The sequence below is a fragment of the Lepidochelys kempii genome, chromosome 11, assembly GCF_965140285.1.
Source record: "Lepidochelys kempii isolate rLepKem1 chromosome 11, rLepKem1.hap1, whole genome shotgun sequence".
Taxonomy (NCBI): domain Eukaryota; kingdom Metazoa; phylum Chordata; order Testudines; family Cheloniidae; genus Lepidochelys; species Lepidochelys kempii.
Genome location: NC_136390.1, coordinates 62,284,457 through 62,309,822, shown reverse-complemented (window position 1 = coordinate 62,309,822; position 25,366 = coordinate 62,284,457). Strand labels below are relative to the sequence as shown.

The following is a 25,366-nucleotide window of genomic DNA, read 5'->3' as shown; positions in this document are numbered from 1 at the left end:
GGCCCTAAAAATCTGAATCAATAAAATAAAAGGCCAATTTTGACCTTAACTTTTCTGTGCCTGAGTTTCCTCATTTATAAAGTGGGGATAATAGCCCTTTCCCATCTTTGTGACGTGTATGGAGATCTACAGAGAACATCGGTGTGCAAGTTTGAAGCATCATTATTTAGGACCACCTTGTGGCTGCCTCTTTATAATCAATGACCGCCCATGCCTCTCACATAAAAGAAAGCTTTCAGGGGCAGTTTGTGATCCAGCATGGTACAAACAAGCATCTGTCTTACCAGATGGCCATAATCAATAACTACCATGTGGAGTTTTTTCTCTTTTGCTTGCTCTTCTATTATACGGTATACTTGTGGTTCTTATCTTAGTTTTCAGTGCCATCAGGGGGGAACAAGTGAAAAAGGAAACATCCAACTTGAGTGGAGTTTTAAATGGTTCTCTGTGCCGTACAACTGCCCACCCTGGGGCGCTGAAGTCATTACTGGATGCTCTCTCTCTCCTCTCAGGCTTTCAGGGTTAGTGCATCACCTGTTGCAAGCCAGGAACTGCATAGACACTGCAACGTTGGCTATGCTTTATGCTCTCTCCTACCCTGCATATGCTTTGCTAAGCACAAGAGCTTCCATGAAGTTTATCTGAGAGTAAAACAGGAGGGTAGAGAAAGAAAATGCCTGGCACTGGCTCACCTCTGTCAGAGGCAAGAGTTAAATAATTCAACCATAGATTCCTGAGATTTGGAGAAAAGCAAGTGAGGCTGTAACCTGGCCCATTGCCTTGAACAGGAGCAAGGCTCCCACTGAGATTTTTTTTTAAAGCCTGCAGACAGGACACATTAATGCAGCTCTCCTGGAACCCAGCACATTGGGGCATGGAGATTGTTACAGCAGGGTGAGAGTAATTCAGCACCAAACCCGTGACGGCTGCTGTCAGTGTTCACAGCGCCACAACCTGAACTGTGCTCTCCAGGCAAAGTGCTGGGATTCTGCCCCTCGGACATTACGGGATTAGTTATGGGGTGGTGAGGAGAGGGGGGGCTGTGCAAGGCTCTGTCTGCAAATCTGGTTGATAATTGGGATTTGGAGTAGATTTAATCAGAAATGCTAATCCAGAGACTATAGATCATGCTGGTACTGTTTAGCAACACAGCATGGTTTATGGGTTTTTAATATCCTATTTTATTCCTGTCTGACCCCCACTTCCCATCCTTGCCTTGCTCAGCAGTCACCAAACACCCTTTTTCCAGCGGGAGGGCTAGACAAATGGTGGCTGCTGTGAGTGAGTGTGTGACAGAGGGAGAGAGGGAGAAGGCCCACACTCTGGGTGAGAGGATATATTTCCACCCTAGACCAAAGGCTCCAGCTTTATGTCACCTGAAAAGCTGATGTGCAGCAAATCACCTAAGAACATAAGATAGGAGAACAGGAAATGTTTATCTGGTTCTAATGTAACCACCTTTTATTTGGTTTAATATAATCCCAGTTTCCTGCTTTTTCACCCTGTGCATCAATCCCTTCCTTCTCCAAACACATGTCTACATCTCTCTTTTAGATGTATATATCCTCCTCGTTTCAAGCACCTTTCCTGATAATTTATTCCATATGAGGATTACCCCCATTCTGACCCGTTTGCTGATTACTCCCATTCTGGCTTGTTTCCTAGTTTATGTTACCTAATTTTTGAACTCCCTTTGCAGTATGAAAAATGTGGGCCTAATTCTGAATTGACTTCGGTATAGGGTGCCATTGACTTCAGCCGAGTGACTCTGGATTTACACCCGTGAAATAAATTCCAGGGTTGGGCCTTACAACTTTATCCATCTCTTTTGTATGGAATCTCTTTTGTAATGCTGAAAACATTTCTTAGGTTGCCTGAAATCCTCCTCCTGTTTCTAAGGAGATGAGTCCTTTGACCTTACATTTTGCTTCAGAACTTAGGACCACGTTCCTTCCCCAGACAGAACCTGATTCAGTAAAGCACTTCAGAATGTGCTTCCAGTTAGGCACGCACGTCAGAACTGTGCTGGATCTGGGCCTTGGTTATGAGTTATGTGCAACTCCCATCAATAGGCGCGGCTGGTAAGGATGCATAGGCCTGAAATGACCCCAATTTTTTAAGGCCAGCTGGCATCTTTGTTGCCTTTGCTGCATCCTCCCTTTGGTACTGCTCAGAGATTAATACTAAACAGAGCAGACAGGAGGAATCACTTGTGGTATGTCTTTTAAGTGCTTTAATCAATAACAATACCACCTCTGATACACTATAGGACCGAGGCCTGGTCTACACTTAACATCGAGGTCAACATAGCTATGGCTCTCGGGGGTGACCTACCCCTGGGTGTAGAGGCAGCTTGGTTAACCTCCCTCTCATTGCTTAGGGAGGTGGTGTCTCTACAATGATGGAAAAATCCCTTCTATCGGTGTAGGCTGAGTCTGTGTTAAGGGGTTATGCCGGCACAGCGACCGCACCAGAGCTATGCTGCTATAGTCTCTGTAGTGTAGACCTGGCCCAAGCAATTCCTGCGCCTTTATTCCTGCACCTCTGCTCTGCGTTGACAGGTTTAATGGTTTTTCTACAATAAGTCCCAAATCCTTGCCCTGATCAGATCCTTTAACTTTGGCTACTTGCTCCAAGATTACTTACTTTGCATTACTCCAGTAGATGTTTTTTGCCAGTCCCCTAAACACTCAACCCCTTTTGAAGCTCGTTGTATTGCTGCACATTACTTCTAATCTTCCTGTCATTGGCATTGACAGGATCAGCCTCAGACCTGCGCATGGCCTGCGCATGAAAAGCAATGACTGATTTGGGGTGGTTTGGCGTCCAGCATGGCACACCTTTAAGGGGCCAGATTTTCTGAGCACTTTAAGAAAATCAGGCCCCTTAAGTTGTCTCAGGTTGAATGCCTCCCTCCCCAAAGTGAGACACCCACCATCCCTGATCACTTCTGGAAACCTTGGCCCCCTTCCTTCTTTAGAGATGCTGGACGCTGACCTGTTGGTGAGAGAAACCTATTGTTGGTCGAATTTGTTTTAACTAAAAGTCTGATCCAAAGCCCCTTGAGATCCAGGGAAAGATTCTCATTGATTTCGGGAGGCTTGGAATCATGCCCTGAGTTTCATAGCACAGCAAGAACCAGCAGGAGCACTTGTGAAACCCAGAGCCCCAACGAAGCAGTAATGTTTTGTTACACAATGAGAACATCACATTGTCTCCCTACCTCTGTACATTGCAAGCCACTCAACACACATGATGCACCAGATCCATAGCTGGTGTATATCAAGGTAGATCCATTGACTTATATGGATCTGCAATGATTTACACAATCTGAGGATCTGGCTGTGATAGATGAAAATACACACACAAGGGTGGCAGAGTTGGAAGACAAATGTAAAAACCATTAACAAATTAAAAGCATCTTCTAAGCAGCGGCCAAGGCAACCCACTTTCACTGCAGCATCAAAGACCTGTCTGTCCCCTCCCTACACTTTTATTTTTACTTCCATTTTAGTCCAGCCAACAGGTCCACACATAAAATTAAATTGATAATCAATGAGAGTTGACTCGCTTAATTAATTTGCTGCAGAAACACAGGGAAGGGGGAGGATGCCGGGGCTGGAGGATGCCAGGGTGGGTTTTTCCACCTCCTGCCTCCACTTGTAAATCATACCCAGGACACTCTTCACTTTAAAACTTCCCCTTGTCGGCTAGGGGATTTTTTAAAGCTGCATTAGTTCCACCGGGTGTGGGAATCCTATCAGCTGCCAAGTCAGAAGTGAAGCAAAGGCGAGAAAAGCACCATTAAATCCAAAAAGCAGTTTATGGTTGGGGACAGTCTCTTGCCTTATTTATTTTTAGTGCTGTTTTTGTCATCATGCAATTTCTTGGGACATTCCAGGGAGAGGTTTTGTGTTTTCTAGGGTGGGGGCGGGGATAGCAGCCGCTCCTCCCCCAGCTGTGTGTGTGTCTGTCTTTGCATGGACTAGATTTACTGCAGGATTAGGTTACCCCATGGAGACAGAGGCCTGGAACAGAGCGCGTTAACAGGATTAGGGTTTCAGGATTTGAGACAGAGAAGCATGAAGGAGAAAAGTCAGGGAGATTATTTTTCTTGCCAGACTTGAAATGGGGAGCAGGGCAGCTTGGTGGCGTGAGGATCCTGGAGAAGAGGAGATGGATAGTTCTGCATTTATTAAATCCAGGAATAGCAGACTGGGGGTGTAAAAGAGAAATGATCCTGCAGCCAGACAGAAAGCAGTGCACCTCAGCCTCTACCCCTCACTCCCATTGCCTGCCCTGGGAGTATTTCCTGAGGAATGCATGCAAGACTGGGCCCTGTGTACACTGGGCAGAGAACCATCACTGGAGCGGAATCTCTGCATCTGAGAGTGCCCTTTACCGGATCAAAAGTTATTCCCATTAAAGATATAATATAGGATCCTATATACCTAGACAAATCCTAGATCAGGGAGTCAGCTGGTATCCAAGAGCAATGGGATCTACTGGTATGCTACAAGGGATGAATTGGGCCCCATAAACATAGGATTGCAACTATGCTAGGAAAACTGGGACCTGTAGTTCTCCACAGGTGCAGCTCCAGGGGTGAATTTTAGGAACTAATTTTCCAAATATGGACAAATCTGAAGTGATCCTCGTTTCATCTACACAAACAGTGAAAGCAAGTCAGAATTTGGGAGATGGGTTAAACATCTGCAGTGCGGTACCTTAGTGCAGAGGAGAGTGTGGGCTGAGGGCTAGATCTTCCCTGCAGCTCTTTAGATAAAGAAGCCACAGGACTGAGCTTTCACCCAGAGCATTGAACATAGATGTCCAAAGCGAGAGTTCAAGTACTTTTTGTTACAGCTTACAAAAATGCCTGACAAGGGACTGATATAAATGGGCACTATACTGTGCTTGGAAATATGACCCATTGGGTCCACTGATTCTCTGGTTTGTGGTGTAGTTATAAACAGTGTGTGTGCATGGCAGAGAGGAAGTCCCCAACTCTGCTCCTTATCTCTGTTACAGAGATAAACCATGTATTTGGGAGCGTTGGAAATTTGCATCCATATTTTGCCCATGTCTCATACGTGTGTTTGTGTACGAGAGAGAGAGACTAATGGACTAATGTATAACAGGCACGTCTGTTCAACATTCATGTAAATGAATGTGGATGTATTGCCTATGTGTACAATTTTCTAGGCTAAATCTGGAGAGAAGCATGCCTGCAATGCTCCAGACGAAGCTATAATCACTTTCCTCAGCACAGCATAGCCTCCCTCACCTGTTGACTGGGAGCAGCTGGGCTGAGGAGGCAGGTTGGTGGACAGGAGTGGAAACAGAAAGACTCTGATTAGTCCTGATCTCATTCAGGCAGCATGTTTGCAATTTGGCTACCCTCCCTTCCCTCTCCCCCAAATATATTAGCACTCTGCAAGACAACAACAGTCGTCCTCCACTGCCTTGAGCTCTCATTAATCTTGTTTTCCTCCACTTTATTCTCCTTTTTCCTGTTCCCTTGCCTTTGGTACACTGTATCAACGCTGAGAGCAGCCAGGGAACTGAAGTCTAGCCTTCAAATTCTGCAGTAAACACCACATCTACCCACCCTTTCCTCTTCCTTGGCACCATAAGCACTGGAGGGGAGGTCATACCTGCCCTCCACTTTCTGGAGAGAATATTATCTGCCATCCACCCCTCCTATGCTCAGTCCTTCTCCTCTTTTGTATCTCTCTCTCTCTCTCTGATGAAGATGTAGATGTTAGCCGACTCGCGGGAAGCGCCAGTTAAGCTTGGCTCCCTGCCCACCTTACACAGGCAAGAGGGAGATGGGCTGATCCATCTATACGTGTATACGCAGGAATACGGAGTCCTCCGCCCCTCCCCACTCCTCGTGGCATCAAATCAAACTGCGGCAGACTTGACAAATCTGTTTGGCACGGTTCACTCAACTATTTCACTGTGAACCGTGCGGAGAGCTGCACTGACGCACCAGGAATAGTGTGGAATCTGCACATTAAATACAGACATCTGGGAGGTTTCCTAATGAAAGAACAGCAGTGATTAACGTTAAACGGGAAGCGCGGCCAGCTCGCTGGTGCTCCATGCGCTGAGCCGCGCTCCGGGGCTGAGGGATGTACAGTCGAATCAGAAGGTTCTGCACTCATTCTGCTGCTGCTCAGCTGCTGAAGGCTGAACATTTAAAGGGGAGGGGAACAAACCAGTCACCCTGATTTCAGGCTAGGCAGGTCACCAAAAAGCAATTACTTCTCCACCAGCCTCAGGAGGTGTCTGCTAAATTGAGTCCAGCAAAAGGGAGAGGGAGAGAGACTGGGATGAACATAAAGGAGTAAAGAGGGAGAGATTTATATTGAAGGAGGTTGTGTAGCTGAGCTGTCTTTCTACATACAAAGGGGCCAGATCCTCAGCTGGTGTCAAGGAGCACAGCTCCACTGACTGCTGAGCAGCTACGCTGAGTGACACCAGCTGAGGATCTGGGCCGAAGGGTCTCATGCTTTGTGGACTAGATCTCCAGCTGGTGTAGAACAACTTATCTCCATTGAAGTCAACCCAGCTGCCCTGACTAATACCAGCCAAGGATCTGGTTTCATGTCTACAGAGTCCCCTGGCAGGTAAGGATAAAGTCAGAGGTGACAAAAATCTGCATCACACTGAAACTGACACTGACTTGCAAATTTCCTGCAAAGGGCAATTTAAACACCAGCCTGACCAACTTGGTTTTTCAGAGCACATCTTTCTAACCCCAGTTTTGCCCATTCCCTGTATGCTTTGCAAAAATGGTCCTAATGAAACTTCAAACTCCCCTGATTATATGTTTTGTTGCAGCCTAGAAACTCAGCCAATGTTCATCAAGAGGTCTGCTAAGGCCTAGGAGCTTTCTGAGACAACCTGGGCCCAGCTGGGAGGCAGCCACAGACTCCAGATAGTTTTGTACTGGAATGATGTGACATTTTAGAGATGGGCCCTACCTGCCACATGCAGCTCCAGATCCAATCTGCCCAAAGGTGTTTGGATTTGGGAGTTTGGGTCAGGCCAATCTTCAGGAAATGTGGAGTTTCATGATTTGAGTGTGAATCCAAGGGGTGCTAGTTGATTTGCAGTAAGCTTTGATATGAAGCGTGGGTCAATGGTTAGGGCATTATCATAGGACTCAGGAGCCCTGCATTCAGTTGCCTGCTCTGCCACAGACTTTGTGTGTGACCTGGGCAAGTCACTTAGCCTCTCTCTGCCTCAGTTCCCCCTCCGTACCTCACCAGGGGTGTTCTGGGGATAAATAGGTCAGTGTGAGATGCTCTAATACAATGGTAATGGGGACCAAATAGGCACCTTAGTTAGTCTGAACCTGAGACACACGCTGAAAGACACTTGTGGGGTAGGTGAAACCATGCGGACACAGAGGAAAGAAAACGTTTGGATGAATGGCTGTGAAGTTGAGCCAGAGGGTTTCATGCCCTTTGCCAGTGGAGGGCTGAGAGCCTCACTCAGGAAAATGACAAATAAATAAATAAAGTCATAGCAAAATCACTTCACCTTCATCTCCGTTTTGTGCCCCAACCCTCAGCAGTTAATGTACAGAACAGATTGTGCGGATGAAATTCTTGTTTGGGGGACAGCTGCTGCTGTTCCCCACACTGTACAGTGCCTATGTACACGATCCACTAGGGGACGTCAACACCGCAGCCAACCACAACAGAGCTCTCAGGGGCATTTCAGAAGATCCTTTAATTAAAGGGCACCTGTACAGCCCAGGCGAATTACAGTGCCGCACCTACCTGAAACCACTTCTGTTTTATATACATCGGCACTCTGTGCAGCCAGCTGTTCCCCTACCCACCCTCAAAACCACAGCGCCTCATGAGCGTTCCCTTCATTGTGCATTTAGGGTGCATCGGAGGCTCAAAGATCTCCAAGGGTCAAACATCCATATTACACACAACCCACCTCCCCACCCCACTACACACCTCCAGGAGCTGCGGCTACAGCAGACACAAGCAGCACTGCCAACTGTGATTGCTACTGCAGATCCCGTATGCCTGACAAACTGAATTGCTCCTCATTATTTATTGTTTGTTTTATTCTCCGGGACACAGCGATCCCCTCTTAGGATTTGTGCCCTTTCATTTCCAGGCCTCAATAACTCCTGAATTGCAGTTTCATGTGGTTTTGTGATTGTTAACCCAGCATGGGGATGGGGCTCCAGCCATAAATGCTCAATGAATCTTGTATGGCAAAATACGGGCTGTGAAAAGCATTTTCTCCTTCATTTGCAGTCAAAGAACATACTGCAGGCTCTCTCCACTGAGCAAGACGCAACAGCAGCCAGGTTTTCTAAGGAACAGTGATCGCTCTATCGATGAGAAAGATCATTTCTGGGGAAGGCCTCCCCACGCAGCCTGTCAGCCCTGAGCAGCAGCGTCAGCAAAACAGGCCTTACAAAATAAATCCCTAAATCCATAAAATGTATTCTCGCCTTTCCCCTCCCACTCCTCCACCGCTGGCAAGGCTCCCACGGGTGCAGCTGTTAAGGGACAATGCATTTACCTTATGGTTTTTACCATGCCGGTACATCATCCAGTCCTCACCGTTGGTGCTGACTTCCAGCTTGTAGGAGCGGACATAGTAGCCATTCTGCGTTTCTTTGGAGATGGCACCCTGGGTAGCAATGGCGGTCAACATGGTCAGGAAACGAAGGTCCACCTGATCGGGGGGTGGGGGGCAGTGAGGAGAGAAGGGAAAGGAGGATGAGGAAGAAAATGGTGATTACCATCAGTCCCACTGTGGACTGGACCATCCCCTCATTTTTAAAAACTAAAAGTCAACTGCTCACAGGGTGCAAACCAGCATGGCTCCAGCTGATGCAGTGCGACTGGAGCTTTGTGGATTTATACCAGCGGAGGATCTAATATCCCATTTGCTTTCATCAGAGCATGTAGACACAGCTGTGGCTTTTACCACTGCCATTGCTTGAGTGTTCTGTGCAACAAGGGTCACACTGGTTTGGAAACTCAGCAGTACTGTTCCAGGGCTGATTTTCAGACCACTTAACTGAACATGCCACAGAGAACAAATGTTTTATGCTCTGCCGTTTTCATGCAATTTTATACTTTCAGGGGAAAGAGAGGGGAAAGTACGTTGCAGGTGTCTCTGTCTCTGTTTAAGTATGAAGCAGGCTAAGTGACTGTGTACGAAAGTGTGATTGATCACAAGGGGCAAAATCTTGATGCCCTTTCTCAGTTTGTACTCAGTCTTTAAGGAAACTCCCATTGATTTCAATGGGAAAAAAGCAGGGTTTGACCTCAGCAGGAATTCAGCTAGTGTGAGGACTGGGTGAAACTGATTAAGGACTTTGAAGTTTGGCTGTAAATGAAAGTACAAAGTCTCCCCTCAGACCAAACAGGATTGTCACTAAAATTAAACACTTGCTTCCTTTTAAATGGGACAGAAGCCACGGGACAGAGCTTTTCCATGTAAAATAAAGTCATGATGGCCAATTAGCAAGAGCAGCAGTTTTCAATGTTTTTAATGTTTATTTTAGTTATGTGGGTTAAAAAAGGTCACACGATCTGGCTTGGTAGCACTGCCACGAATGAAGATTTAGGGCTTGTCTACACTACCCACCGGATCGACAGGCAGTGATCGATCCAGCGGGGGTCGATTTATCGCGTCTAGATAGATGTTGTGAGCACTCTCCCGTCAACTCCGGTACTCCACCAGAACGAGGAGCGCAAGTGGAGTCGACAGGAGAACGTCAGCTGCCAACTTACTGCAGTGAAGACACTGCAGTAAGTAGATCTCAGTACGTCGACTTCAGCTATGCTATTCCCGTAGCTGAAGTTGCGTATCTTAGATCGACCCCACGCGGTAGTGTAGACAAGCCCTTGGACATCTGCTTCAGGCAATGACATTTCAGTACCTTCAGTTCTTAATGCCCATTAGCACGCACCATCTCACAGCAATAGAGCCACTCAGAAACACTTTGTGGAGAAAGAAAAGGAGTACTTGTGGCACCTTAGAGACTAACCAATTTATTTGAGCATGAGCTTTCGTGAGCTACAGCTCACTTCATCAGATGTTTACCGTTAGATAATGTGTTTCTAACGAAGGGCTTAAAGAAAGACTTTGCTCTGAAATCCCGACCTGAATTTCACACTGACCATGCTCACTACATCTCCAGCACAGTCAGTATTATTCTAGCTGCACATTCCCAACATTTAGTTAAGACTCTGGCCATCAGGGTGGCTGCAGAGTCAATGGTCCTTGTAAGTAGCCAGAGACTGCTCTCTCTCTCTCAGCTCTCTAGAAAGTCCATGGAGGTTCAGGGGGCATAAGGTCAAGTCAGGACTTGTGCAGGAATGTTAATGGGCCAGCAGCAGGGCTGGCTCCTTTCACAAAGGCAGAGTCGTCCTGACTTCCCTAAACGGTAGCTCACCCACCGTGGACTCTCTGCATGTCACAAAGGCAATAAAATATTCCACAAGCCTTATTATGTTCAAGGGTCAGTTTAACAGCAGGACAGTCAATGTGGCTCAAAGCGGGGGAGGGAGGAAAGCTGAAGTTTTGGAGTGCAATGGTGAGGCTTTGCCAACGCTGGCTTTGCGTCCAGCAGAGATGCTTTCTCACAGTGTTGCTCTGCCAGTGCTGGCTACCAGGCCTGCACAGCAGTGCCTGCCAATGCCAGCGTGCCCTTTCAGCACTTGCTCAGAGGCCAATGCTGGTTTGGCCTCTAGTGGACCATGCTTTTGACAAAAGTGATCTAGAGGTCAGTTCAATATTGCACACTGCAGCAGCTGCCTGGCAACACAAAACTGTTGCTAAGCCCAGTATTATAGCCACAATTCCCCATCTCTACAGCACATTAATCATAGAATCATAGACATGTAGGGCTGAAAGGGACCTTGAGAAGTCATCTAGTCCAGCCCCAACCATGACGCAGCAGGACCAGGTAAAACCAAGTAAACCTAGACCATCCCAGCAAGATGTTTGTCTAACCTGTTCTTAAAAACCTCCAAGGGTGGAGATTTTACAACCTCGTTTGGTAACCTATTCTGGTTCTTAATGATCCTTAGAGGTAAAATGTTTTTCCTAATATCTAACCTAAATCTCACTTACTGCAGATTAAGCTGATTACTTCTTGTCCTACCTTCTGCAGACATGGAAAACTATTGATGACAATCCTCTTTATAGCAGCCTTTAACATATTTGAAGACTCTTATCAGGGTCTCCTCTCAGTCTTCTTTTCTGAAGACTAAACAAATCCATTTTTTTAAACCTTTCCTCATAGGTCGGGTTTTCTAAACCTTTTATCGTTTTTGTTGCTCTCCTCTGGACTCTCTCCAGTTTGTTCACATCTTTCTTAAAGTGTGGAGCCCAAAACTGGACACAGTACTGCAGCTGAGTCCTCACCAGTGCTGAGTGGAGCAGGACTATTACCTCCCATATCCTCCATACAACACTCCAGTTAATATGCCACAGAAAGATGATAGACTTTTTCACAGCCGTATCACATTGTTGGCTCATATTCAATTTATGATCCACTATAAACCCCAGATCCTTTTAAGCAATACCACTGCCTATCTAGTTATTCCCCATTTTGTAGTTGTGCATTTGATTTTGCCTTCCTAAGTGTAGTACTTTGCACTTGTCTTTATCGAGTTTCAGATTTCAGACCAATTCTCCAATTTATCAGGTAGTTTTAAATTCTAATCCTGTCCTCCAAAACACTTGCTATCCCTCCCAGAAAATTTTATAAGCATACTCTCCACTCCATGATCCAAGCCATTAATGAAAATGTTGACTAGTTCCGGACGCAGGACAGACCCTTGTGCATCCCCAGTAGATACATCCTCCCAGTTGGAGAGCAAACCATTGATAATTACTCTTTGAATACAATTCTTCAAGCACTTGTGCCCACCTTATGGTATTTTCATTTAGTCCACATTTCCCTAGTTTGCTTAGTTTGTCATGTGGGACTGTGTCAAATGCCTTAATAAAATCAAGATTTAATATTCATCCTCGATAATTTAGCACTCTATTTCCTCTTCCTGTCACGGGGACCTGTACGAACCTGGAGGAACTCCTTGTTGGAATCCAGGTTGGGGGTCCATCCGTTGTCATCACTGTTGAGCCGGCTCTGCTGTGGGGTCCACCTTCTGTCCGAGTAGGTGGAGGAGGCACTGATCTGTTCATTGGAGATTCTGCCAGATTCCATCCCCAAAGGAATGTTGCACTGGAAGTCTGGAGCAGACATGCGCGCGCAGACACACACAGAGACAAGTTTACAAATTCTGTATCTTCCACTCCCAACTGGAAGTAAGCCATGAACTACTCCCCAGCATCCTAGATCAAACCCATATGTCTGTCACAATGATCGGATTTACACAGAAATATCTGCATACACATGCAATGCAAAAAACTATTCAGCATTAAGCACAGGACTGGCCTTAGGTTTGCAAGACCCTCTGTAAATTAACACATGTGGGGGGCTCAGTCCAGATCCTTTCCCCTCTATAATAAGGTTCTTCCACCTTTGCGCACCCACAACCCTCCCCCTGGCCATACCCTGTTTACAACTCCCCCAATCCCTTTTCAAGATGTGCCAAGCCCTCACACCTGATTGTGAAGCTCCTTGGCAACTTATAACCTCTTGAAGCCAAGAGGTGAATTCTAGCCAAAGCTGGGAAAGGCAGGAAAGGAATCACTGAGGAATGCACTCTCTGCCATATCCCACAGTTGCCAGAAACAGATGGGAACATACATGAGTGATCAAGAATGGCACTCAGATTTGAAAGATGTCTATGTGTGGGTATGCATTGCCCTTTGGAAAAGTGTGGGTCCATAGGTGGCTGCATGGGGTAGACTGGCTTAAAAGGTCACTACCATTAACACTGAGAAATCTAGAACTCAACTTTTTGAATTTCCTCACTTTTAAGGCTTTTAAATCCACATTAACTCAGCCATGTGTCACATCATGTATATTTTACGGCATATGTTTCCTAACAAACAGTGAGATACATTTCACAAAGAAAACATCAGTAGCAAATACTACATGGGCCAGACCCTAAGCTGGTGTAAACTGATATAGCTCTACTAACGTCCCATATGTTGAACACGGCTGAGTTAACACTGCACTAGAAACTGGGCCAAATTATGCTCTAAGCGGTGCCATTAAAGTCTCAGTTTACACCAGTGTGAGTGAGAGCAGGATTTGATGCAAACATTTTTCATTTTCTGACTTTAGTCCCCTTGATTTTTCAAACTTGACCATTAGTGTGTACATTTAATGTCCTTGTTTTTTAAAGAAGAGAATAAAAAGGGGACAAAAATGGGGGGGGGGATAAATTTGAAAAACTGAAGTGCCTTTAACTGAGGCATCCTTAACTCATGCAACCCTAGCTGAGGCATTCCCAACTGAGACATAGCGAATGCAAGACTACTGCACAGAGGCAGCCATAATGCAAATATCCTTAGTACAGCAGCCCCTGACTATGCATGTCCAATATTCTAAACTGCTCTAGGCCATGCGTTTTCAACTTGGGGACAATAGCCACCCTCCCTTTCTTTCTTTCTTGGGAGGGGAAGGGGGGAAAGCTTGAAACTTCTGAGAGAGGTGTCCTAAAACTATCTTCTGTTGTAACATGGCATCACAGTACAGAAAGGTTTTGACCATCATCTTAGGTGAAGGATGTCACAAAGAAAAATAAAATAAAAATTTCTAACATGTATGTGTTAACTTGCTGAGTTTAAATGTTCATAATTTTGAAAGAACAGAACTTATTTTTATCAAACCAAATACTTTCGCCTTCCTTAGCAGGGGCTATCAAAACAAGATTAAGTTTGAACTTTCTAGCTTCAGGCATTTTTGAATTAGACAAGTGCAAAATTCCAATTGGCAATTTGGGAAAGTATATTTTGGGAAAACTGTAGTTTTTCCCACTCTATCAATAATATGGCTGCACCAATTTTGCCCAAATTTTCCAAAAATCCTTTGGATCAAGACCAGACATGGAGAGTTTCAGTACAGAAGGAATATGAGAACATTAGGAACAAGTGAAAAGGTGAGACTAAGATGGAAACTGCAATTCATGTGACGTTTCACTCCATATTCTTTATGAAAATATGCAGAGCTGACTTCAGTCTGTGTCTACAGTGTGGTGTGGCCCTACCTTTGTGTGTGTGCTGCAAGAGGCCGGAGAACCTAATTCAGCAAAGCAGGGAGAGGGAACTGATTGAGCAGGGAAGGCTCAGTGAAATCCCAGTACATCAGGTGGCATCCCAGAAGGAAGGGTCCAACTCATCACAATCAGTAACTATAGTTTCCACGCAGAAGCTAAAATATACATAGTTTCATTTCTCTCTGTACAGTTGTCTGAAACACTCATCCTGGCTCACTCACCCAAATGCTTGCATATACAGACATACTGAATGACGGAAACACTCCCAGAAATTCAATAAAAAGCCCATATGACTGCATGAGTCCCACAAACAGGCCTGATGGTAAAATTTCCAACTTACTTTCCGGGATCTCCTGCTCGACCAAGTAGTAGCGGGCAGAGAAGCCATCTTTAGCCACTGCCAGATCAGTATGGAAGGTAAGCGAGAGAATACCAGTAGCTGAGCGGATCTCAGAAGGTGTCTTAGTGCCGCAGTACCTGCCTATCAAAGGGCCAACTGCAAAAGAAAGAGCAGCAAAGTAGCTCCAGCCTTTTGGTTGGACTCTTTAGTCTTTATCTAACCTGACAAGTCAGCACTACTTTGCAAGAATACACTGGTAGTGGATAGCGAGTAATAATCCACCCTACAGAACCAATCAGGATGAAATGAAGGCATTTTTGATTGTTTCGTTTCTATCACTTATATTTTTTACAAGAACAGAGGTAGATCAAGTGTAGTATCAGTTTGTCCACCTCTCCGCATTTCTAGTGCACATCTGTGTGTCCATCTACCTGCATTTCTGATGCATGTACTATAGAACACATCTGATACAGCCTCTGTGGGACAGACATTATTCTGTACTTGCAAGGAGATGGACTCAGTGATCAATAGATCTTTTTCATCTCTAACGCAAATGATCCAGTGATACAATTAGAAAATTAAAGGTGTAGGTTCATCAGTAATATGAAGTCTACGCTGACACTCCATGCGGACAAACCCAGTATTGGGAACAGATAGAATTTGCAACATCACCATATTTAACAGCTGAGAAAAGGCCAACAATATTTTGCATTTGTTAGTGCTGCAGAATACCAACGAGTCATGCCCTCTATGGAATTTTTCAGACTCCCTATTACTGCTGGTTAATGGGAGAATAGCCAGGCATAGAGAAAAGCCTTGATGATACGTCACCCCGGTGCTTACCTTGAGGAATGCCATCCCAGATGTCCAGCCAATCATACTTGCAATCTCCCTCTCCACCCTGCAAGGGGTCATGCTCTAGGTCAAAGGTCAGAAACTGAAGGATGATTTCCATCTTTGGCTTGGCCATGATGGTGAAAGTGCAGTCCAAGTTGTGGGGGTACTTATCAGGGAATCCGGGGGACTCAATAGTGCCATTGGGGCTGGTGAAGTTTCTAGAACAGTCTTCAGAGCCTGCAGGGGTAGAACAAGCGGACGTAACTAACAACAACAACAACATGGCTGACATTGACAGCTCTCGCCTCCTTGCGTGCTTGGCAGTGTTCGCTCCGTATCCAGAGCGTTGTCAGGATTTTTGCTGGAAACTTCTTGGGGCACAAGAGCTTTGCAAATTTCATAAAGACAGAGGGTGAGATTGTGAAATAATTCTGACAGGCTTTGGACTGAACATCTCACGGTCACTGTAGACGTGTGTCTAGACTGCTTTGAAAACCTCACCGAGAATCGATAGCTAATCCCGCTGCAAATACTCTGAAAATGGTATTAAGGGAATGGGAAAGCCCAAAAGGTTAGAAGCCCAAGCTGCACTGCAAAGCAACGTGCCAGCACCTATCACAACACAATGTCATAATGTCAGCATGCCAGCAGTACAGAGGTTATGCTCTGGAGCATGGCCAGCAGTAGTGAGTCAGGCATGAGGAAGAGTTTGCTGTTCTTTTTCACCCCATTCCTACAGTCTACAGATGGGCTCTTGGCACACAGGGTCTTCTTAGCTGGCATTGTGACATGAAGAGTCCAAGATGCACCCATTCTTGTGACATACCATCACCAACAACGGACCTGGACTCACCATGTTCAGGGTCAGCTCAGCAGACTGCAACTGGGCTAATGTAAATAATATACCGGTTCCCCCAACATATTGTGGGGAGGCGGGGGGAGAAATGGGCCTAAGGGGTAAAACACATATATGGCCAGACTAAAGACCTAGCTCTCTTGGGCTACATTTGGGGAACTAATTGAGGGAATCATGACCCACAGTCAGGGAGGGTGACTGACCTAGGTGGGGCAGAAAAAGGTATGGAATCTGGCAGGGTCAAGGAATTGTCTAATTTTTAAAAGAGATCTCCCTGACCTACTGATTTTGTGTCTGTCTGCCTGTCTATCTTAGAACTTAACACTAACACCCATCACTGCAGTATCTGAACTAAAATTTCTTCTTGAGAGTCATGAGATCTGGGTTATTTTCCCAGCTGTGGCACAGACTTCCTGCAAGGTCTTGGGCAAGTCACATAACCTTTCTGTGCCTCAGTTTCCCCATCAGCAAAATAGGGATACTAATGCTTACCTAGAAACAATGCTGTTGTGAGGCTTACTTCAGTCCTGCATGTAAAGCATTTCAAAACCCTCCCATGGGCAATTGCTAGCAAAGTGTAAATTATCAATGATTCATTATTGCTATTATGTATTTTATTTTCCATCGGAGCGGCAATTAGTAGAGCAACCTCTCTGCAGCATCATCCAAAGCCTAACACCTTAGCTGTAGAGTGTGCAAATGGCTGGTCCAGCCTACGTCTCCAGACTGTGGCTGTTGAAAGATTTCGAGGACAGGGAGGACTGGTGTGTGTGTGAGAGATTCTGTTGACAGGAGGAACAGAGTGCTCTTTCTCTCTTATTCAGCTGTCTGCACCAGAAATGTTAGTTATTTCTATTCTCGAGGAAGATTTTCTGATTGCCAACAGGGCAGACAATGTTGCCACTTATTTATTCCTGACCTTGACGCTGGCCTCCCTTGTACCACAGCCAGCTCAAGGTGCCTCAGGGTGGTGGGGGAGAAGAGGAGGTTGTGTCCTATTCATACCATGGCTGCTTTAAAATCACTGCTTTTTAGAGGCTGGACAATTGACAATAGAAATCTCCAGCCTGTGGGCCATCGGAGGGGCAAAGAGGGTGTTACAGAGGCCTTTATCACCATGACTGTAACACAGGATTAACATTCACTAAGGGTTTGACTTTTGTTTTCTAGGGATGTTGCGCTTCTCCTCTATAAACTCACTGCTCTCACTCACCCAGTTCATGCAAGTCTTCTTGGGACTAATTGGAGCCTTGTTATTAAGATCTGCACTAGCCTACGCAAGTTAGGAGAGCAACTTGAGACAACAGCTGGACCACTGTTACTGTAGTACCCCTAGGTGGAGGAACATTGAGAGGAACTTCTTAACGGACTATAGGAGAGCGGCCAGCTTCTCTGGTGTGATAATACAGAGGGAAATACAAGAGGCCAAGCACAAATTGCAAGACAACACAAAGAACAAGAATAAGAATGTATTTACTCCTGATCAAATAAAAAGGCAGCCAGATTTATGAAGAGACTAATACACACTCCAAGCCAAGGAGGAAAGCACAGAAATATTCAATAAACCAGATGTTGACTGTCAGGAAATGTCCTCTAGGGACTGTACAGAAATGTAACTGTGATACTGTTAGATAGCAACGATTTCCTCATTTAGGTTGCTTGCAGCGGTTAGTATCTTTGTCAATAGCTTGACTATAACCAGCAAACAATGACTGGCTTTAAAGATAACCTGCAAATAATAAATGGAAATCATGTTTACTTCAGCAATATGTGCTAAATGCTCCCACTCACCAGGCTGAGAGAACAATTCAGCACATAAACAACAAAAAGGCAACCACTTAGGGCTTGTCTACACTGGCACTTTGCAGCGCTGCAACTTTCTCGGTCTGGGGTGTGAAAAAACACATCCTGGAGCGACAAAAGTTTTAGTGCTGAAAAGCATCAGTATAGACAGCGCTTTATCGGCAGGAGCCGCGCTCCCGGTAATAAAGCTACCACCCCTCCTTTGGGGTGGTTGTTTTTTCAGAGCAGTGTGGACATACCCTTAAAAACAGTTTGAGTCAAACTGCTCTCACTGTCACGCCCCAGAGGCAGGGATGGCCGGGGCCATAAAGTTCAGATCTCTCTCTCCCAAAGTATTTGGTGAGAGGGTGTTGGTTTGGACCCATCTCTCCTGGAAGGCATCAATATCATGGCTATACATGAACTCCTGCATAAAGGGGAGTGGGTCGTTTTTTTTTTCTTGGAATGGTTTTCAAAGTGTGCTTAATTTATTCTTCTTCCATTTTTAATAATAAAAAGGAGCTTTGAAAACTCTACCAGGTAGTAAACATGAGATGTACCTGGCAGCAGAGTTTCCTTGGTATGAGGGGGTGTCATGGGGCCAAACTTTTCAAAAGCGTAATGATTCTGGGGGCCAACCTTGAGACACCCTTAATGAGGCCTGATTTTCACAGGACAGGTCTGCTCAGTATTTTCTGAAATGCAGGCCCTGTTAAGCTGCATCGCTTGCGTTGCGTGCTCAAACTCATTAGGCATGTTTGAAAATTGTGACCTGGATGTCATCTTTTGGGGTGCCGCAGCAAAACTGACCAATACAACACCAGGGGACTTAACCATTAGGAAGCAGCTGTTTATATGCCCAGTGCGTCTCTTAATTGTGTGTGTGTGTGTGTGTGTGTGTGTGTGTGACTGACATGGAGTATCTCAATTGGATGCCCTTTAAAGCCAGTGACACTTCACCAGATAAGCACCAGTTCTGACTGAACCGTAGCTCTGATCCATGCCCTATCTGTTTGTCTACAAACAAAAGGCAGGATTTGTTTACCCCGCAGATCTGAGGCCAGAGACCCTCCTACCCCTGAAGATGGTTTCAGGGGACACTGTTCTCTCTAGGTGGGCTGTGTGCACTCTGAGATTGTGTAAACAACTGGCTTCAGTGCCTCCCACTCTCCAGGAACTGAAACCTTGCTTATGTTTTGAATTTCGTCTAGAGTGGTTTCAAGCCAAGAGCCCTCTTCAGGGAGGACAGTGAGCATTTTAACAGCACTCAGTACCAACAAGGAGGCCTGTACTTGATGAAGTCCCAGCCCGAGGCCTTCTACCTGAAGGGAAGTATATTTGTCTAGGGAATCCAAGCTGAGGGACAGGAATGAGAAGACTCAGCTCCTGCCTTCCTCTTGCTCCTTCTGCCTCTCTGACGCAGCCCCTACTTCCTCTCCCTCGAATGGTCTTTTCCCATGATGTTAGCCCTTTCCTGGTTCGTACTCAATGGACAGAGCGCTTCTCACTCCCTGCCAGCAGCCTCTCGGCACAGCACCACTGCCTGGTTCCGTCAGCTCAGCCTCATCCTGGCCACTGCTGCATACTGGACTACTCCCGGTCCTACTGCTTCATGACATAAAAGTCAGGGCATGGGACTGACAGCAAGGGCAAGTGGGACAAGGCACACAGGAAGGACTGGGATAGGACCAAGGGTTACGAGTAGGAAGAGGCAAGACAGCCCCGTTTGAGTCAACTATCTTCCCTCCTGAACAAAGACTCATCCTGATCCCTGCCTCAGCGTCCACTATTCCCTCAGCAAATCCCACGAAAACAGCCAGTCCTGATGGGTTAACTAACCCCTTCAGGATTAGTCAATGTTCTAACCATTACGTGAAACAATAATGTCATGACCTGGCTGGTGTGTATGTGCACCACTGCCCTCCACTGGATGGAAAAAGAACTGCTCAACTGTGTGCCAGAGGCTTTACATGGCCACCACCTCATAACGATTCTCCATTTTAACAAGTCACCCCAGGAACAGATAGATACACTGACGGGTTTTTTTAATCCACCCCCCCCTTCTAAATTAAAGTTAGGAAGTCCTGTTTCATTTGTATTCCCATCCCCAGTCAGCCAGTCATCAGCACCCGAGTCTGTATGTCTCTGTGTATTTACAAGCATCTGTCTCTAAATAATATATAACTGTGCTCAAAACCACTAAATACTTATGTGGTGGTATGAAGATTCTGGAAAAGACACAAACAAAGCTGCGCCTATTTTTGATTCTCCAGTATATTCATGTATTTGTTTCATATTCTGCCGATGACGTGACAGTTGTGTGTTTTCTTCCAGTACTCTAGCAATGGAATGTGGGCACAGGGCCTGGTCCTATGACAGATAGCTTCGGGTACCCTTGTGCAAAACATACTTATGCCCCTCATGTGCACACAAGCTCTCTCGCTCTCTCTCAAGGCTACTGTACACTAGAAGCGCTACAGCGGTGCAGCTGCACCAACGCTTTACGCCGATGGGAGAGCGCTCTCCCGTCGACGTAATAAAGCCATCTCCGTGAGAGGCGGTAGCTATGTCCATGGGAGAAGCTCTCCCACCGACTTAGTGCTGTCCACACAGGCGCTTAGGTCAGTGTAACTTACGTCGCTCAGGGGAAGGTGGGGGGGAGATGTTATTCACACTCCTGAGCGACATATGTTATACCGACAGAAGAGGAAGTATGTACAACCCCTCAATCTCTCCTCTCTCTCACACACACACGCGTGCACACACACAAACACAGAGTTTCATATTTTCTTGAGACAACGTGTTCTCATGCATACAGTTCTGACAAATATTTAGACAGAGATGATATAAAAAGGCCTTTTGAGTAGCTTTTACTTTCTTCCAGAATAGTTTTGTATAAAGCAGAATTATGAATAGTTCCTGTTATACTGAACTCAACAGCCGCCTGTCTGACTCCCTTGCTGACACTGCAGGCAGCAGCCCCTTTAAACGAGCAGTCCACCCGTTACAAAAACCCTTGCCTTCCAGAAAGAGAAAACAGAGCCATTGATCAGTGCTTAAGTTGTATATCCACAGGAACTTTAGAGAGTTCTAAAGGAGGGACAATCTTCACCTTAGCCTTGACTTAACAAGCGCTTACATGCCATGAAGAAAAGATAGAGTGTTTGTAGTTCTGGAATGCAAGAGAATTTAATGAGGAAACCTGCTTTTCATGCCAAGATACGAATCAAAAAGCACTATAACGCACCACTAAAATCTTTACCTTCTTGGAAATATGATGAAACAGACTTGCCAAAAAAATAAAACCCTTTGTACTGAGCACATGCTAAAAACCCTACTGAAAATGTGGCCCACAGGATTTGCTCTGTGATGATCCCAATGTCAACTGCTGGGAAGATAGGTGCTGTAAGACTGCCAGTCCAAAGTCTGCCTTTGACACTGACCTGTCTTGTAGATCTCATAGCGCAAAGAAAAGCCAGCGCCTTGCCGTGCATAATCAGAGGTGAACTTAATGTAGAGAGAGGAGCCTGAGGAGATGATGGTTGGAGGAGCGATGTTCCCACAGTGTTTGCCCAGCAGGTCTGCCGACTCGCTGTCGCCGTCCCGTATCTCGATAAAGTCATATCTGTCCGAGGGAGTGGGAAGGGAGACAGAAGAGACACATGACAAACAGGTTGATGTTACAGAATGTATGGCACAAACACAATGAGTCCTTCTTCCCACCTTATACGTGCCTACATTCTTCACAGAAGCATCTGCCTGGCTGTTTGCTTTGACCATGTCACACCTTGTTTGCATCTCTCCATTTCCACTGCAGTAAGCTCAAGCTACTTGTCTTCACCTTTCAGACCCTTTATGGCTTACACCTGTCCTACCTAGGATCTCTAATCCACTAGACAGATGTAAACTCTCACCTCCACTCTGCCTACGTCACCCTTGATTGCCCATTTGCCAAATTTTCAGACAAGCGATCATCATGCAGTCTCCCATGCTACCACCTATGCAAAGGAGAAGCTCCCTATAAAAATCTTCCAGGACACTATCCTCCTTTACATCTCTTCTTAAAAGGCACTGTCCCACGATGCCTAAAAAACATTTGACAGTTCTTAGACAGCTGGTGTGCTGTGATCACTGCTTATTCCACTGTTCATAATGGCCTCACTGCTTCCTTGTGCTCTCCCATCAGTTTGTGGTATCCACCTGTTGTCTTTCATCTTAAATGTTGGGGCATGGGTCATCTCTTTGTTATAGTCTGTACAGCCCCTGGCACAATGGGGCTGGGGCCTCTAGGTGCTACACACAATACAAATATTAAACAATATTAATTGTAACAAACACCTCCCTCTACTGAAACTTTGCTCCTAGACCTATCTCCCATTCCATAACTAGCTTGTGTGTTTCCTTTCCCTCAGTTCCTTCCCTTGATCTCTCTGGTAAGTTGTATTATTTGTTATTTATATTCAGCTCTCAGATATTGCTCTCTGTCCAAAGGATCATTCACTCTCCAAGCACTCCTGCACAATAGGTACGATACTATCATTATCCCCATTTCACACTTGCCAAAGAGGTAAAGATTGGATTTTCAAATGCACCTAAGTGATTTAGAAGCACAAATCCCGAGGGATTTAACAATCCCTCCCTAGATGACTTGCCCAAGGGCACACAGGAGGGCAGTGGCAGAGACGGGAATAAAACACTCTTAACCCCCCAGACCCATGCTCATTCCTCTAGACTACTTGGTAAGAGTTTCCATTCTAACACTCTCTATACACAGTTTTCCATACCTCTCACTTCGATTGACTTAAGTGGATTATCTCATTATCCATATGATCATCAAGTAGGGGTGGAGGTATCATATCTTGTGCCTAACCCTGAAGTCTTAACACACATCCCCTATTGGCTTCCAAGGAAGTTCATGTAACAATTTAAGGATTAGTTAACACACACACACCCCACCAGCTCAGTCCATGGAAGGCAGAGATGGACCCAAGACAAAACTCCAGATCCAAACACCCTCAGAACTTGGGCAATTCGGGTCCATATCCGGAAGCAGATCCTCAACTGAAGTCAACAGATCTATGTCCGTTTACACCAGCTTAGGATCTGACCCCCTAAATTTAGTAGTCGAAGGCCATCTATAACAACATAGATAACAATGGCTGAACAACACATCTTGTCATTGTGTTCATCTTGTATCATCAGAAGGGACTTCCTGGTGCTCTCTCTTTGATTTCATTCAGAATGTTTACCTCCCTGTATTAATTAAACAGAATGTCCCAAGGCCACTGATTGAATAATATGCTACCTCTTTAAATTGATCCAAATAAAGGGTGGAATTTGGGTTATTTTTACCACAGATTATTTCTTTCTTTAGGTTTTGATCAAATTAAATAGAAGCTCTAATTAACCAGTGATTGATTGAAGTAACTGGAAGGAAATATATTATATATATATATATATATATGTTGATTTATTACACACCCATCAAATAGCATGTGGCTGTGCATGTAGAAAAGGTAGACAAGCAGTAAATGCTCAAACAACATGGCCGTGTAACCAGTTAGTTCAACATATATTTCATACCAAATGTGACATTATAACAAATAGAGGCAGGGTGGCCTAGTGAACAGAGCTCTGCCCTAGAACTCGGGTTCTATTCATGGCTCTGCCTCTGGCCTGCCAGGTGATGTCACTGCCCTTTGCCTCAGTTTCCCCATCTGTAAATCCAGGATAATTATCTATCTTTGTAAAGCGCTTTGAGAACTATGGATGAAAAGTGCTAGATAAGGGCTGGGTATTTTTATTATTACTCTACCAACTCCTCCTAAAGCACTGGGTGAAACCCAAAATGCAAATACTGGGGAACCAATTGCAATTTTATGCCTAAATTAAGCACCTGCAGCCTATATTTTGGTGCTGTTTGGCTACAGATGCCCAAATTCCATTTGACATGCCTAACTGGACATTTGTAATCCCAGATGAGGCATTTGGACGCTCACTGTGGGTGCCAAAGTTTGGAAACCGCACTCTGTAATTCACATAATCATTATCAGGAGCACACACTGCTGAGAGAAGTGACATAAAAGTGACTGCTGATAACAAGGTCTAATTAATCACATACAGAACCTTGCTGTGATCAGCACTTGGGCAGACACCATGCAAAGTATCTCTCTCTATATATATATATAGAGAGAGAGAAATGAAACCCCCAAAGCTATTAGAGATGGGCCCAAGTCACAGAATTCAGATCTACCGACACATTTCAAATCATCCGAAGCTTAATGGTGTTGGATCCTTACCAGTGTGCCAAGACCACTCTGTCTATTATGCTGACCAATATAATCTTATTGTTTCTTTGCATTCCCCTATCTGTATCCACCTGTCTTTCCTGTCTTACACTTACACTGTAAGCTTTTGGGGGCAAGGACTGTATCTCTGTTCAGTGTTTGTACAGAGCCTGGCACAATGGAGTCCTAGTCCATGACTAGGGCTCTTAGGCACTACAAATAAATAATAATTCTGGTTTTAGTTTGGCCCATTAGAGAGATAAAAGCCCACTGTGAAATTCCGATCTGAATCTAAAACTCCCAGTGAACCCTTTGGCGTGTTCATCTTGCCGCATGTCTAGTGGCAGGATAGTACTGGTATCTCTGTGTGGCAGATAAATAGTTTTTACACGAACATCGTGCAATCTTTACACACTTTCTCTCTCCTTTCTGTGTTAAGTCTCTGACCAGCCTACCATTATTTACAGAAAACTACCCATCTTTCTTTCTCTGTTTATTTGCTTAGCATCAACCTGTTAAAACAACATGCTAGGCATCTCCTCCTCCAAGGGGACAGGAAAGTGCAGAAATGTTACACACTGCCACGCTTCTTACTTTCCACTTCATCACAAGATCCTCTATTTGGAAACTGAGAGTTGAAAGAAGAAGTAGCTTGTTGGACACAGAAGGATTCTCATGTGACTCATTCCTGTCCTGCAAGACACACATACATCATTAAGCCACAACCCCAGAACTAAATGTGCTGCTCAGAAAGGAAGGCAGTCCGAATAGGCCAGGTCTCACTCCTTTCAAGGAGTTAATCAGGCTGGACTCCAACTGAAAAATGCCTGAAGCTAAAGTGCTATCTATACTGGGCCAGGCACTGAGTTAGCAGTAACTAGCCAGCCTATAATTTGGTGACAAACACAATTTGGCTGCCCAGCATGAAAGAAACCAAATCACATTTAAAGCCTCCTTTTAAAAGAGTGATCTACCAAAGGAAGAGCATTCATGGGGCTAGATCCTCAGCTGGTGTATGGAGCTACGCTAATTTACACCAGCTGAGTATCTGGCCTCACATGGGATATCT

At 45.2% G+C, this 25,366-nt stretch overlaps 1 protein-coding gene across 8 annotated transcripts in view; it reads right to left on the bottom strand.

The window, feature by feature from the left end:
- The window catches only part of NRP2 (neuropilin 2), a 122,413-nt gene that overhangs the window by 59,545 nt on the left and 37,502 nt on the right, over positions 1–25,366 (bottom strand). For all 8 annotated transcript variants that reach the window (XM_073306535.2, XM_073306536.2, XM_073306531.2 and 5 more), the window contains 5 exons: positions 21,454–21,635; positions 15,379–15,609; positions 14,536–14,691; positions 12,089–12,258; positions 8,566–8,721 (listed from right to left, as the gene is read on the bottom strand). In XM_073306535.2, the coding sequence (XP_073162636.1) occupies positions 8,566–8,721; positions 12,089–12,258; positions 14,536–14,691; positions 15,379–15,609; positions 21,454–21,635 (895 nt within the window). The remainder of the gene's footprint in view (positions 1–8,565; positions 8,722–12,088; positions 12,259–14,535; positions 14,692–15,378; positions 15,610–21,453; positions 21,636–25,366) is intronic.